The 15,979-nt window shown below is 37.7% G+C and overlaps 1 protein-coding gene across 1 annotated transcript; it reads left to right on the plus strand.

Annotated features, from left to right (window-relative positions):
* The first annotated feature begins 6,329 nt into the window (after positions 1-6,329).
* On the plus strand, positions 6,330-11,714 carry LOC129940301 (uncharacterized). Its single transcript, XM_056048597.1, has one exon. The coding sequence runs from the start codon at positions 6,330-6,332 to the stop codon at positions 11,712-11,714; it is 5,385 nt and encodes a 1,794-aa protein (XP_055904572.1).
* Positions 11,715-15,979: the final 4,265 nt, after the last annotated feature.

A 15,979-nucleotide genomic window follows, 5' to 3' on the forward strand; every position in this document is an offset into this window, starting at 1 on the left:
CAAATATGTTTTTTGAACAAAAATTCAATTATCGTTTATTTTTTTATAAATAAGAAAAACTGAAACAAAATTACTTGTCACCTCGAAAATTTTACGAACAAAAATGACTTTATCTTCAAAACAATTTTTTACAACGAAGAATAACGTGTTCAACATGTAGTAAGAGTTTGAGAAAAACCGAATTGACAGTTCTTTTAACAAAAAATATAAACCTAAACAGAAATTAATAAAAGTTGGTAAAAATTGATTTTCGACTCAAATATCTTTTCAAAAATTTTGACTTTCAACTAATTTTAACTTTTAAGAAATATTGTTTTTAACGAACCGACAAGTTTTGAGAAAAATCGAATAGACAGTTTTCTTACAAAAATTAAAATCTAAAAAGAAAACAATACTAAAACTTGGTAAAAATTCACTTTCGACTCAAATTGCTCTTCAAAAATTTGATGTACATATTTGGCTTCAAACTTATTTAACCTTACAGAAAATATTGTTATTGATATTCAATTATTAACAGATGGGAAGTTATCAATGTGGGTCGCATCTCAGCCTCTTTTTTTTAAATAATTCAACTTACTCCTGTTTTAACAAAACACGAAAACCTACTTACAAATCGACAGACGGGATATGAAGTTTTCAGTGTGGGTCGCATCCCAGCCTCTTTTTTTATTTTATCAAAACTTAAACTTTCTTAAAGCTAGACAAAAATTCTTAAAAAAACTAGCGTAAACATTTTTAACAACCCAGTCTTTTCTTTCGGTTGTTTCTGAAAAAAAAAATTAAAAAACGTTAATTTTCTTTAAAAAAAAATCGGACAAAGTTGAATTTTGGTGGTAAGCTTCATTTATATGTATGTCCTTAAAAATCCCTTTAAAGTCTTCTTATATTGGACTGTAAGAACATAATTATTTGTGCTTAAGAACACTTTTTTGCAAATTGTTCGAAAGATTTAAGATTTTTGAAAAAAGTGCAATACTTCTTCTGTTCAAGTTGATATGCTTGGAGGAAATGGTTCCAAAAATATTGGAGACATTCAGTACAAAATTTAATAAGAGTCATATTTATGAGTGGGGATTTTTGGCTTATTGATTTATGCCTTGAATGAACGTTTGTATATGGTCTTTAAAATGATATATTAGTGACCTGTGTACGTCAGTTATACCTTATACCTTACGTTACTTACTTAATAGCTTAATGTTCTCTGCACTATAAAACAGAAACATTGTCAAACTCGGAAAAAGAAAGAAGAAGATACCTAGGTACCCTAAAAAAGTCCAAGTTCTTTCTCTCATTCTGAAAAAAAAAAGTTTGGGTAGTTTACGATCACACACCATGGATTTAGATACTAGGGACCTTAAAACATCTACAATTGTTAACATTTTTAATTAGGCAAATCGGGCTGATTACAAAACTTCCAATGGGAAGTTAATAAGCGAAGGTAATTCCCAACATATCACAAATAACATCTATCATTTTAAATTTTGGAAAACTAATTTTATCTTTACAAAATAATTCTAATAAATTTTCATTTCATTCATTACACAGAGCTGACATTTTTTTAAAAGCAACTTTCAATGAAATTCCACCATTAACCGAGAACACTCCAAAAAGAACTTCTTGAAATGTCTGCTAAATTTATTTCGCCCGACACTTTGACAATACCTACCGAACAAATTACTCATCACCAAACAGAAAAGAAAGAAGCACAGCATTTCAAACAGACCATGACCTCCACAAGTCATCATCATCAGCACAAGACTATAAAATTAAAATTCAGTTCAGCTGTTTAAACAACCAATAAACCATCATAAGGCCGTCCGAGATTTTTAAGGTCGCTAGGCACTTAGTTTTCTAGATAATTTGAAACTTACGGCGCGTAACGATGGAAATGAAAAACTAGCAGTAAGGAAAAAATATATTATAGTTTATAGAATAAAGGACTCGTTGTTCAAAAAATGCGCGTCCGCTGTATATTTTAGGTTGCTACAATATGATGATGGTACTACTCGTCTATTTAGATAGTCGCTTATGCAAATATGTATCTATAAAAATGAACAAAAAGATACAAAAAAGGATATATGCTCTTGTCCTGTTAATTAAAACTGTTCAATGTTTGCAAACACAGACAGCAGAGCGGCTAGGCGGAGGTAGCAGTGGAAAACTTCGAGAGTATAGTGTTGTCTGGACTCATGACTCAGGACCCTGAACACCGGACACTGTCAATGCAGTAGCCGTGATTTTTATTTCACTTTATTTTGTTTTATTTTTTTAACTGTATCGACGAAATTGTTGAGTAAATAGTACGAAACAAATGAAATATTAAATTGAACGTCTATTTATGACTCCTTGTGTTCCTTTTGTTTCAGTTCAAGGTTGCTCTGCCAGGCGCGCCATGCCAGGGATCCAGGGCCAGGATTGAGGATAAACGATATAAACGGTCAGATAGCCACAGATGAAGCCAATTAATTTAATTCAAATAAATATTAGCTCATCAGAGATCCGAGAATATTTTTATTCCGTCGAGTACCCAGTACAAGGAATATCCTTATTTTATTTAATCTACAGATGATGAGTCAATGTGGTTACAGTGAAATGCATTGTGATGTCGGCTTTATGTTTATATGGAGTTATCGAATCATCATATTCGCCATAAGAGTGAACATTGTATTCGAAAAAGACAATATACCATTTTCAGTGGAAAAACCATGAATTTAAAAAGTAAATAAACATACTCGTATATTGGAATTCTTTAGCCTCATCTTTTGAGCAATCTGTGAAACTTGTGAAGCTCATTTATGGCTCATTGATTTTGAAGCTAATTTGGGAGATTAAACGGAAAAGAAGAGTTTTATATTTATTTATGTACGTGAGTCAAATGGAAGAAAACGCAGTACAACGATTTTTGTATTGCACTGTTGGATCACACAAAATGGGCTATTTGTTTTGGTTTGAAAATATTAAGACATTCTATCCGATTTCAAAAATAAGTAAATAAAAACATATTATTAAAGAAATAAAATACATTAAGTGGAGCAACAGGCCGTTGAGAATTAGGACCAACTCTCAACCATTCTTGTGTGCGAGTTTTCAGGAATGGTCCCCTACAGTTCAAAATAAAAATCGGAACGGATAATTTAAGAAAGCACTTTTGATGACAAGAATTACTCTTGGGAAATTTGCAAATTCATCGCAAGAGGCAGTACCTACTGATCTGTTAGTCTTTTGTATATTTAAGTAAACGATCAAGTTGTGTCTTCAAGTGTCTTTATTAGAACAATTTCTGAAATTTCACAAAAACTGTTATACGTTAAATATTTAGTATATAATTGTAGAATTTAGTAAAACAATAGATAATATAAAGGTTAAGAAGGTATAGACCTACAATTAATTTTTTAATTTACTACAACACCCACATGAACACAAGACCTCTAGCATGACAGTCCAAAGCAGTTGTTTTATAAAATTTATTTTGTATTAATTCATTATTAAACCTATTTTAAATCTAGACAAAAATTCATAAAACCAGCCTAAAAAGCCGCTCAAGCGTGCACTGTTGGTCGAAGACATAGCTCTTGGAATGTAACCTCGAACGAGTTTTATTACGAAATTTTCAATTCTGTTGATTGAAGCCCCCTAGTACAGGACCTCGTTGGAATAGTAAAGCACAAAAGAAGATTCGGTTGTTCGATATAAGCCAGTACAGCGTCGTAACACGAAAACTTCTCAATCTGGGTAGGGGCAACGTTGAACCACACAGTACAAACATAAACGATCATCCACCGTATGAGGGCCATGTAGAAAATTACCTTCCCTCAAGCCAACTGCTATAAAACAGCTGTTTAGTTGGAGCGAAGGCTCCTCTGGCCCTGGTCAGAGCAGCATTTATAAGTCCGTCGAAAAATAAATACTGATCTAACCAGATACCGAGGTACTTAACTACGTATCCCTCGTGGCCCTAGCCAACGGAGTCCGAAACAGAATATTCTCCAACTTCTGGACATTTATTTTCAGTTTCCAGTCGTCGCAATATCTTTGAATCTTGTCGAAATCAAGCTGCAAGAAAATTCTAATAACCTCAACCTTTCGGGCAACAGTCCAACGCACTAACCATCATGCCACGGGTACTACATGGTTTGTAATTCCTGAATATTGGAATGACTGGGTTTTGGTAAGGTACGTCACATTCGCATTGTACGGCTCAATAACGAATCGCTGTATTTGATTGTACGGCCGAACTTAGGCTCAAGGGTATACTAATGAACATTCTTAGAAGCACTAGTATTACGTTAGTTGAACTTTTTAAGGTTAACAATGCAGCTGGTTCTATCTCTAAAGCAGTGAGGCAAGACACCTTATGACGATGTTCAAGCTAAGCAAATGAACTAATGATGACATTATCACCAATCCAGATATTTGATCTACTTTTTAATGCTGTGCAAGAGGCTTAAGTATGTTGCAGGAGCACTAGCTCAGAGATGGGAGTTTTGCTTAAGCTTTAGACGTATATAACTTTTATAGATAACAGCCAGATTAGATGGGGAGACAAACTTCTTGCATCACCTTAGGAAACCTAAACTCCTTGCGAAATTTTTAGCGATACACAAACCGAGGATATCGAGATGTTCAGTCCCATTGATGCACTTCCCATCCATGGACAATGGCAAGGATGTTATACCTCGCTTTAACGATACAAGTCAGCATTGGGATTTTGAAGCATTACATTGCACGAGGTTTTTTATTCCCCATCGTACAATGCTGTTTAGGTCGGAATTTAATAAGCTTATCATACTTTGGAAACATTTGAATCCACAGGGACAATACAAAATGTTAACGTGCAAGTGAAACAAAGAAGTCCCCGTAGTGTCAAGAATATTGCTGCCGCCGCTGAGGCTTTAGATGCAGAAAGCCCAAATGTGTCACTCACACGTGTCGTTCTCAAGCGTTGGGCATCTCTGTGACGCCGTTGTGGAGGATTTTGTAAAAAGATCTTGGCCTACATCCTTACAAGATTAGATTGAAGAAAGAACTGAAGCGTGGTATGTTCGTGAATTGTGCTGAGCAACAACATGGCAATTATTCGAATTTTCATCGCAAAATCATCTTTAGCGATGAGGTTAATTTCTGGCTGAATAGCTTCGTCAATAAACAAAATAAGCAGTATTCTTCAGGCGGCAGTACACACGTACTCGGTGAGTCATAATTGCATGCCAAAAAATTACCGTTCGGTATGTTTTATGGGCAGGCCGGTGGCGACGCGCGTCATGGGGCCGTACGGTGATGATCAGGACCGGCACATTATTGTGAATGAGGATCGGTATACCGTTCAATGATAACCGAATATTTTTGGCCCCAACTGGATGATATGACTTATACGCCATGTGGTTCTAACAGCACGGCGGGCGCGGCGGCACAAGGCACATATCGAATGTTACAATCTTACTTACTTACTTACTTAAGGTGGCCCTACAATCCGGGGGGGACCTGGGCCTCAACCAACAAGCGTCTCCAGCCAGCTCGGTCCCTAGCTAGCTGTCTCCAGTTTCGAACGCCAAGTTGGTTGAGGTCCTCTCCCACCTGGGTACGCCACCTAAGTCGCGGTCTTCTTCATTCTTTGGTCCATTCGAGCCATATATATAATATTACAATTAATCTGTGATAAGACTGTGATTCAAAATTAATATAAACTGTGATATAAAACAAAATCGAGCTGTGATATACTACGTGTTGAGTGCTGTCTTTTTCTGGAGTGCCATCAACTTCCTGCCAATTGCTGTTTGTCCAGCGGATCATCTGTGTGATACATACAAAGTACCTGATTCTGGGATATTGTCCAGCGGAGTTCCTTCAACGAAACAAATCTTTAAAAACCAATAAAAGTCATTGTGTGAGTAAAAATAACCATTTTTATTAAAAAAAAAAAAACAAGAGTGTATAAACCAACAATCGTTTTTTTCATCATTTTTTGTGAGTTGGAGAAATTGCTGCTGGAGTTGTATCCATTATCCAGTTCTTCAGTGCCGTTATTGAGTGCTGTTGTTGAGTGCCGTTGTTGAGTGACGTTATCAAAAGCAGTTATCCGGAGCAGTTATCCGGAGGAGTTATCCATTGCTGTTTTCCAGAACCGTTGTCAATAGCTGTCGTTTGTGCTGTTTTTTTTTTTTTTGGAATCGCTTGTTGCAGTCATATACATATACGTACGTTCTTCAGGGGTTAGCGGAGTCCCAGGTACCTGAAAGCGATAAATTGATTAATCAAGGAAATCAAAGTGAGTGAATAATCTTTAACAATATTAATTATATTGATTTATTATATTTATTGAGTGTGTTACAATGAGTGATTCAGTGGAATTAAAGGTTTTCAATAAGACATGTTCACAAATTTTGAAAAATAGCGCAAAGTTCAGAAATTTGAAACCTGAACAGAAAACTAAGAATTACTTGATAGGACATTTGAATATTCTAGAAGAAAATTTTAGAAAAGTATGCGAGTTGTACGATGCTTTTCAAGGCGCCGAAGAAGATGAAACAGTTTTAGATGAGTGTGAGGAAAAGTACGATGATACTATGGAAACTTGCCTGTCGTACAAAGCTGGTATTTTAGATGAGTTAGATAGGTTAGATAGTTTGCAATTTGGTGAAAATTCCAGAGATGAAAGTAAGGATGGTGCCAAATCCCATAATCGGCGGGAATGTTTTTTGAATAACGCGGCTAAATCATCAAACTTCCGTGAAATAAGACTTCCTGCGATAACTCCCCCAACGTTCTATGGGGATTATGACAATTGGCGTCCATTTCACGATCTCTTCGTCTCTTTAATCCATAGCAATTCATCACTGTCTAAAATAGAAAAGTTAACATATTTGAAATCTTGCTTAAAGGGTAGTGCAGCTTCTTTGTTAGATTACCTCGAGGTCAACAATGACAATTATGACCAGGCATGGTCAATTTTGGTAACGCGTTACGACCATAAGCGGATTTTGGTCACCACTCAGCTTAAAACATTTTTCGATCAGCCGGCAGTCAGTGTTGAAACAGCAGATTCCATCAAGGGCCTCTTAGACAAGTCAACAGAGGTGCTTCATGCTTTGAAGAATTTAGGTGTTCCTGTAGATAGTTGGGATGTTGTAATTATTTTCACTCTCCTGCAAAAATTACCAGCAAAAACTCAACAGTTGTGGGAAGAAAAGCTTGGTTTAAGTACAGAGTTACCTACCTTTAGAGAATTTTCAACCTTTTTGACAACTAGGTTTCGTTCTTTAGAGGTTGTTTGTCAGCAGAACTCCAAACCCAAGGTTAACTCGGGTTCGAGTAAGGAACAGTTGAAGCTGAAACCAAAGGTGCTGCATATGAAGTCGGTGAAGAAGCAGAAGTATAGCTGCGCAGTATGCCACAAGGGTCAGCATTCACTTCGTTCGTGCCACTCATTTTTGAAGCTGGATGTTGCTGCAAGGTTGAAACATGTGAAACAAATCGGCGTTTGCGAAAATTGCTTAGCTTACAATCACAAAACGTTTCAATGTCCTAGTGAAAAACGGTGTTTTCACTGCAACCAAAAACATCACACGCTTTTGCACATTTCTCTTATTGCTCAAAATTCTAATTTCAGCCAAAATTCTCAAAATTCACAATCCAATCAAGCGAATTGTTCCAGTTTTAATTCAGCTACATCGAATGCGCTTAATACAAATACAAATTCACAGTCTGGTAATTCAAATAATAATCAAAATACAAACCAGATTAATCCAAACGCGAAACCATTCAATCCGAGTCCTAGCCAAGCTGCCACTTCGCAAATTTATCAAAATTATCACGTCGCAAATCCCTTGAGTACTATGGTGTTACTTGCTACAGCAGTCATCCAAATACAATCAGCCAACGGAGAATTCATCAGTTTGAGAGCGCTGCTAGATCCTGGTTCAGAATCAACATTCATCACTGAACGAGCGGTACAACAACTTCGTCTAAAAAAATGTCGTACCTTCATGGAATTCTCTGGTTTGGGAAACAACAAAAGTGGTTCTTGTCAAAGCTTTGTCGATATGAAAATCAAATCTCTACATACCTCTTTTCAAACTGATGCTAGGGCGTTTGTTCTCAAAACTATAACTGGTTTACTTCCCAATAGAGAAATTCTGCCTGATCAATGGGGTCACATTCAGGGTTTGTGTTTGGCTGATCCTTCTTTCTATAAACCTTCTAGTGTTGACTTGCTCCTAGGTAGTGGTGTCTTCTCCGAGGTCGTTTTGCCAGAAATAGTAAGGGGAAATGAGCCTGTAGCACCAATTGCACAGAATACTCAACTCGGGTGGATTGTTTTTGGCAATGCGCCAATTCAAACTTGCCGTGTCCACCTACAGCTTGTTGATATCGATACCCAGCTTCGAAAATTTTGGGAAATCGAAGAATCGCCGTTTGAAGATCCAGAAACTGCAGAAAATATCGCCTGTGAAGAACACTTCAAAACACACACCAGACGTTTGCCAAATGGAAGATTCGAAGTCTCACTACCATTCAAAGAAGGTGTTCGACCAGCACTAGGAGCAAGTCAGCAAGGAGCATTACGAAGGTTTCTCCAGCTCGAAAGAAGATTCGACAACAATCCTCAATTGCAGAAGGAGTATTCAGCGTGCATCTCGGAATATCTTCAGTTGGATCAGATGGAAAAGGTAGATGTCAGCCAAGGTGAAATTCTCCAATCACCATTCCACTATGTTGTTCCACATCATGCCGTGTTCAAGGAGTCCAGCACAACCACAAAGCTTCGAGTAGTTTTCGATGCTGCCTTTAAAACTACAAATGGGACTTCGTTGAATGAACATCTTTTGGTGGGACCTAAAACGCAATCAAATATAATGGATATCATACTAAAATGGAGAAAATTCAAGATTACATTGACGGCTGACATCGAAAAAATGTACCGGCAGATCCAGATGAAACAACCAGACACCTTTTATCAGCTGATTTACTGGCGAGACAACAAGATGAATCCGCTGCAGCTGTATCGATTAAAAACCGTCACTTTTGGAACAGCCTCCGCTCCTTACCTGGCCACTCGCACGTTGAACAAGCTTGCTGATGACGAGAAGGACAAATATCCGTTAGCAGCCCAGATGATACGTCACGATATGTACGTTGATGATTTGGTAAGGGGAGCAGACTCAGTACCAGAAGCTCAACAAAAGGTAGCTGAAATCAACCATCTTCTATCATTAGCTGGTTTTCACTTACGTAAATGGGCGAGCAATTCTGAAGATGCCTTGATCAATATTGCACCCCAAGAACGTGAAGTTGATTTTCTGTTGCCTTTCGATTCTTCTGAGCACATTAAAACCTTGGGCATAAAATGGCTCCCTTCCAGTGACTCATTCACTTTTCAGTGGGTTCAATCTGAAGCAACTGAAGTCACTAAGCGAACCATCTTTTCAACCATTGCTAAACTTTTCGATCCACTTGGCTGGATTTCTCCGTGCGTGATTTCAGCAAAAATTATCATGCAAAAATTGTGGTTGAAAGGTTTAGCATGGGATGTTCCTGTTCCTCTCAATCTGCAACAAGAATGGATTTCTCTGCGAACAGATTTGCCAAGTCTCGAAAAAATTCGAATACCAAGATGGATTTGCACTGAAAAAGAGAATTTAGAGTTAGAATTACATGGTTTTAGTGACGCTTCTATGAAGGCATATGGGGCAGTAGTTTACCTTAGGATTCTGAACAGAAGCAACAAAATTCACACTCACCTCGTTATGTCCAAAACTAGAGTTGCTCCTCTTAATACAGTTTCACTCCCTCGACTTGAGTTATGTGGGGCTGTTATGTTAGCTCGTCTTCTGTGCTATGTAAGAGATGTTTTGCAACTAGGCCAAATCAAAACTTACGCGTGGACTGATTCCACCATAACTTTATGTTGGATAGCTGCACCGCCATCAAAATGGAAGACTTTTATCAGCAATCGAGTAGCCGAAATTCAGCGATTAACTAACGTTAACATTTGGAATCACGTCCCCACTAAACTGAATCCTGCGGACTTAGCTTCGAGAGGAATTTCGCCATCAGAATTAAAAGTTAACACTCTTTGGTGGCGAGGACCAGAGTATCTTCAATCAATTTGGAAGTTCCCGTTTCCAAGTCCAAAAACAACGTATGAAACTAAAGAAGAAATGCGATCAGTAAAGGTCCAGTTACATTGCGCAATAGAATCTGAAAATCAAGTTGCAAAATTATTTCATAAAATCTCAGATTTGAAAAAACTGATACGAATCATCGCTTATTGCCGGAGGATTGTTCACATTTGCTTGAAAAAACTCCCGATGAACCATTTAATTGAACTACTTACCACTTCCGAGTTACAAAACGCAACATTTAATTGCATCAGAGCTGCTCAAAAACAGATGTTTCCTGAAGAAATCCAAAACTTAATCAAGCATCCATCATCATCGAAACATTTTGGATCACTACATCCGTTTATCGACCGAAATGGTATTCTTCGAGTTGGAGGACGCCTTCAAAATTCAAACTTACAGTTCGAACAACAACATCCAGTCATCCTCAAACCAGAACACGTCTTTTCGAAATTACTCATCCGGGAAGCTCACGAAAAAACGCTCCATGGTGGATTGCAGCAAATGGTCACCAATCTCCGCACCAAATATTGGATTTTGAATCTCAAGAGAAGCGTGAAAAAATACATTCATAAATGCGTAATTTGCTTTCGATTCAAAGCTAAACCCATGCAACAATTGATGGGGAATTTACCAGCTGTTCGAGTCAGAGTGTCCCGGCCATTTACACACACAGGTGTAGATTATGCTGGACCGATAGAGGTTAAATCCTGGAAAGGACGTGGAGGCAAAATCTATAAAGGGTATTTCGCCATATTTGTTTGTCTAGCTACCAAAGCAATCCACTTGGAAGCGGTAAGTGACATGACGACTCAGGCATTTTTGGCAGCTTTTCGAAGATTTACGGCACGTCGAGGTGTCTGCACTGAAATGTACAGCGACTGCGGAAAGAACTTCGTGGGTGCCAATACCGAGCTCCAAAGAATGATGAAGTCTGCAAAGATCGATTGGAAGCAAATCACAACAACAACAACGAACGTCGGAACTAAATGGAATTTCATTCCTCCCGCTTCTCCCCATTTTGGTGGATTATGGGAAGCAGGAGTGAAATCCGTAAAGTTTCATTTGAAAAGGGTCGTCAGAAATGAAACCCTTACATTCGAGGAGCTCAGCACGCTTCTAACAGAAATAGAAGCATGTCTAAACTCGAGACCTCTTTGTCCAGTTTCCGACAACCTAGACGACTTCGCTATTCTCACGCCAGCACACTTCCTGTTTGGAACATCGGCCCAACTAGTTCCAGAAGCAGATTTGGCAGAAAAGGTTTCCAACCTTGATAGGTGGAGAAAAATCCAAATTGCTGTTCATTCGTGCTGGAAGCAATGGAGTAGCGAATATCTAGCTCGCCTTCAGCAACGACCGAAGTGGTTGAAAACCGAAGCACAGCCTCAAATCGGAGACCTGGTTTTGCTGAAGGATGAACGATTGCCACCTTCTCAATGGGCTCTTGCACGCATCATATCTTTAGTTCCAGGAAAAGATGGGTTGATTCGTGTCGTCAACATAAAAACGCAGTCTGGAGAGTTCAAAAGACCAATTACAAAAATTTGCCTACTACCATCCAATCGAACTGCAGATGAAACCGCAACTATCTAACCATGGACGAAAATCTAACATGCAATCAACAAACACTCGTATTAACTAAATCACAATAAGAAATAACAATCATGCATCCATCACAGTCGTTCAACTCTGATGTTGTTAGCAGAAAATCAAAATATTCAACATCAGTCACTCACAAATCAATAATCATTCAGAAATGTCGTCACAGATAATAAAATTATTTCTGCAAAGCAAGATTGCATTCTGAAAAAATCAATCACTCACAACTCATACTCATTTATTCGATACACTCACTCACTCGCTATCGCTCACAAAATCAATTATTCGATACACTGACTCACTCGCTATCGCTCACAAAATCAATCATCGATACAATCATTCACTATCACTCACAAACGCACACTCAGTAACTTGAAACACTCAATCTTCGATATCGATCAAAACTCACATTCGTTATCACTCTCACATGCAAATCACACGCACTCATACTCTACCAACCGATAACACACACATTCGATCGATATCACTCATATATTCAAAAATATCACACTCACAAAATTCCATAATATTCACAGTAAATCACAATAAATTCATTTTGAAATATCACATAATAAATTATTTTAAATAAACACATATTCGAAAAAAAAAAAAAACATTCAAATACAATTTATTTATCACACAACTAATGTTATTATCACAAAAACAAATCAATTTGATCACAGTCACAGAAATTTCCAATCATCATATAAATCACAATTAGGTCAAATATCACAATCAGCACATCATCACAAACTTAAAATCAATTGTAATTCACCGAAAATTAATTTTAGTTTTACTTAAAGCAACTTTAATTCTATGTAAAAGGAATTAATTTAATTCGCCGTAAAATATTTTAAATATACTTAAAATTCACACCAGAATTACAACAAAACATTCAAAAACAATTTGCGAACTGAGAATAAAATTTAATTTTTCGAACGGAAAACCGAAACACCCTGTAAAACTAATTAAAAACCATATCTAATTAATCAAATTTTAATCATCTACAGTCCACTAAAAAAAAAAAAAAAAATCGATTTAAAAATAATTTAATCAAAATTAATTAATTTTACACATAAAAAAATGAACACCCTATTTCTAAACGAAAATTAGCCCAAGCCATCAATGAAACAAAAAAAAAAACAACAATAATGGGTATGCTTATGGGAATACACACGAACACGTATAAGCTTATTGGAGATGAAGGGAAGACACAAAACACACAATTTATTGACATAAACAACAAAGTAACACAAAATATAATTAAAACTCACTTTAATTCGTCACCATATAGCACTATAATTGTTTTTTCCATTAAAGTTATTACTTTTATTAACATATTTAACAATATCACAAATTAAAACAAAGCGAATGCAAAACCGAACTAAAACAATTTACAACCGACGCCGACATGTAGAACTTGTAGCAATTGTGGAACGTAGACAAACTACAAGAACATGATAGATTCCTGTCATTCACAATTAGATCTGTTTGATTAAATTTTTTTTTTGTGTTCTCGTAATGTATTACAATTTATTGTTATAAATGTATTAAATATTTGTTTTATATCGTTCCATGAGCACTCTGAAGGAAATAAAACAAACTTGCGAACGTTGTTCACAGCTGGGGAGGAATGTTGCGAACATAACCTTAAGCATACAGCAGCTCAACTGATGTAACCATACAGTGGCTCAACTAGATATACTTTCAACAACCTCTCAAGCTTGGAAGTCAAAATATATAAATGTCATTTATCAAATGTCATATATAATATAATTTTAATTTTGTAATCTCTTTGTTTTAAAAATACATAAATCTTTTATATACTATAAAGCTGTAAAATTGTACCTAAAATGTTACTATTGTTTGTTCAATAAAATTTATTACTTTGTCACACCTCACCGAGGAAACAACATTTCTTTTATTTCTGGTTGGAAAACCGTTTTTGGACGAAACATTTTGGTCCTTCGAGCCGGATTGGATTCGAAGACCTTCCGGGCTGGAGCGTTGATGTCCATCCACTCTACATGACCTAGCCATCTAAGCTGTTGGACTTTAATTCTGCTAACTAGGTCAGTGTCGCTGTACATCCCGTACAGTTCGTCGTTATATCTTCTCCTACATTCTCCATCTATGCGTACCGGACCAAAAATCACCCGAAGAATTTTTCTCTCGAAGCACCCTAAGACGCTCTCATCTTTCTTTGACAGGGTCCAGGCCTTAGCGCCATAAATGAGAACCGGGATAATGAGTGTCTTATAGATGGTGATTTTAGATGCTCGAGAGAGGACTTTACTTCTCAATTGCCTTCTAAGTCCAAAGAAGCAGCGATTTGCAAGAGTTATTCTTCGTTTGATTTCAGCGCTGGTGTCCTCGTTGTCTGCATTAATAGCGGTGCCTAGGTAGGCAAAGTCCTTTACTACCTCAAAGTTATATCTGTCAATGGTGACGCTTTGTCCGAGACGTCATTGTTCAGTGTCCTTGTTTGATGACAGCTAATACCTGGTATTGCCCTCATTGACCACCAAACCCATCTTCTTCGTTTCCCTCACAATGCTCAAAAACGCTTCACTGACATCACGCTTTGATCTACCGATTTTGGAAGATTGTGCCTCTAGTGTTGACGGTTGAGTTTTGCACAATTTTTTTCCAGAACAATGTTGAAGAAGTCGCATGACAGTGCATCGCCTTGTCTAAAACCTTTTTTGACATCAAATGCATCGGTAAGATCTTTTCCGACCTTGATAGAGCAGCATGCTTTTTCCATCGTCATTCTGCACAAACGGATAAGTTTGACAGGGATGCCAAAACTAGACATTGCTCGGTAGAGCTCTTCTCTATAGATGCTGTCATACGCGGCTTTAAAATCGATAAAGAGATGGTGGATATCGATTTGAAGCTCCTGAATATTTGGTCGATAGTGGACTTTCCTGGTCTGAAGCCAAACTGATAAGGACCAATCAGGTTGTTGACGAATGGCTACAGACATTCACATTATACGGCAATGTTAAGGAGACTGATGCCTCTGTAGTTGACGCAATTTAGAGGATCTCCTTTCTTATGTATCGGACATACAATGCTGAGATTCCATTGTGTATATGATTGTATGCCTCTAGTTTCGCTGCGTGCGCTTGCCGGCATTCGTCGTCAAACCAGGGGTTTCGCTAAGGTGTGAAACCCAGCACTTCAGAGGCGGCATCTCTGATGGCTGCAAGGCAATGTTGCCACTGGTTTTCAATGCTTAATGCAGGCAGCATAGGAGTCTCTTGCGATTGTAGCCGTCTAACGTCGAATCTTCTCACAGTACTTCCTTGTTTTGGCTTGGATCGGGATATCCGTAGCCGTACCTTGGCTACAACGAGGTAGTGGTCCGAGTCAATGTTGGCCTCTCGGAATGTTCGGATATCCTGGATACTGGAGAAGTGTCGTGCGTCGATCGCAATGTGGTCAATCTGGTTGACGGTTGATTGATCAAGAAGTTTTCATGTCCCCTTGTGGATATTGAGATGCGTGAACTGCGTACTAGCTACCAGAACGTCTCGACCGCAGTGAAATCGATCAGCCTGAATCCGTTGTCGGAGGTGGTGTCGTGCAGGCTGTATCTCCCGATTATCCCACCAAAGATGTCTTCTCTTCCTAGCTTGGCATTAAAATCTCCTAAGACAATTTTAATGTCATAGCCAGGGCACTGCTCATATGTCTTGTCCAAGAGCTCGAAGAATATGTCTTTGGTGTCTTCATCTTTCTCCTCTGTTGGGGCATGCGCGAGTTACGTACCCCGCATCAACATCCGGCAACAACCAGCAACAATGTAGCATAAGCTTATATTAATTTTCATTTAATTTCCCATAGTAATGTAAAACCTTTGTCACTTGCATTTTATTTTAAATTCTTTAAAAGTAATTCTAAACCTTCTGTTTACTGTTTTCAAACATTCCCACTAACACATAAAGTTATGAGTCAGCTAAAAAAAATATTATAAAAACCAATTCCACATGTAAAACATAGTTCAGTTGCAATAAAGCTTTCAATATAGAAAATATAAATTTTGTTTTTTTTCATAATCGCCGCTGCTCCCACCGTAACTCGCGCATATTAGGCTTATGTTGGCGAATTTAGCCTTGATGCGGATTGTCGTGATGCGCTCGCTCACACTGTTGAAACTCAAGACTTTTTGCCTGAGCCTAGTTCCAACAACAAATCCACACCCAAATAGACGCTGTCTTTGTTCTCGGTAGCAGTCGCCGTAGTAGATATCG

The sequence above is a fragment of the Eupeodes corollae genome, chromosome 1 (genome assembly GCF_945859685.1).
Source record: "Eupeodes corollae chromosome 1, idEupCoro1.1, whole genome shotgun sequence".
In the NCBI taxonomy this organism is placed as follows: Eukaryota; Metazoa; Arthropoda; class Insecta; order Diptera; family Syrphidae; genus Eupeodes; species Eupeodes corollae.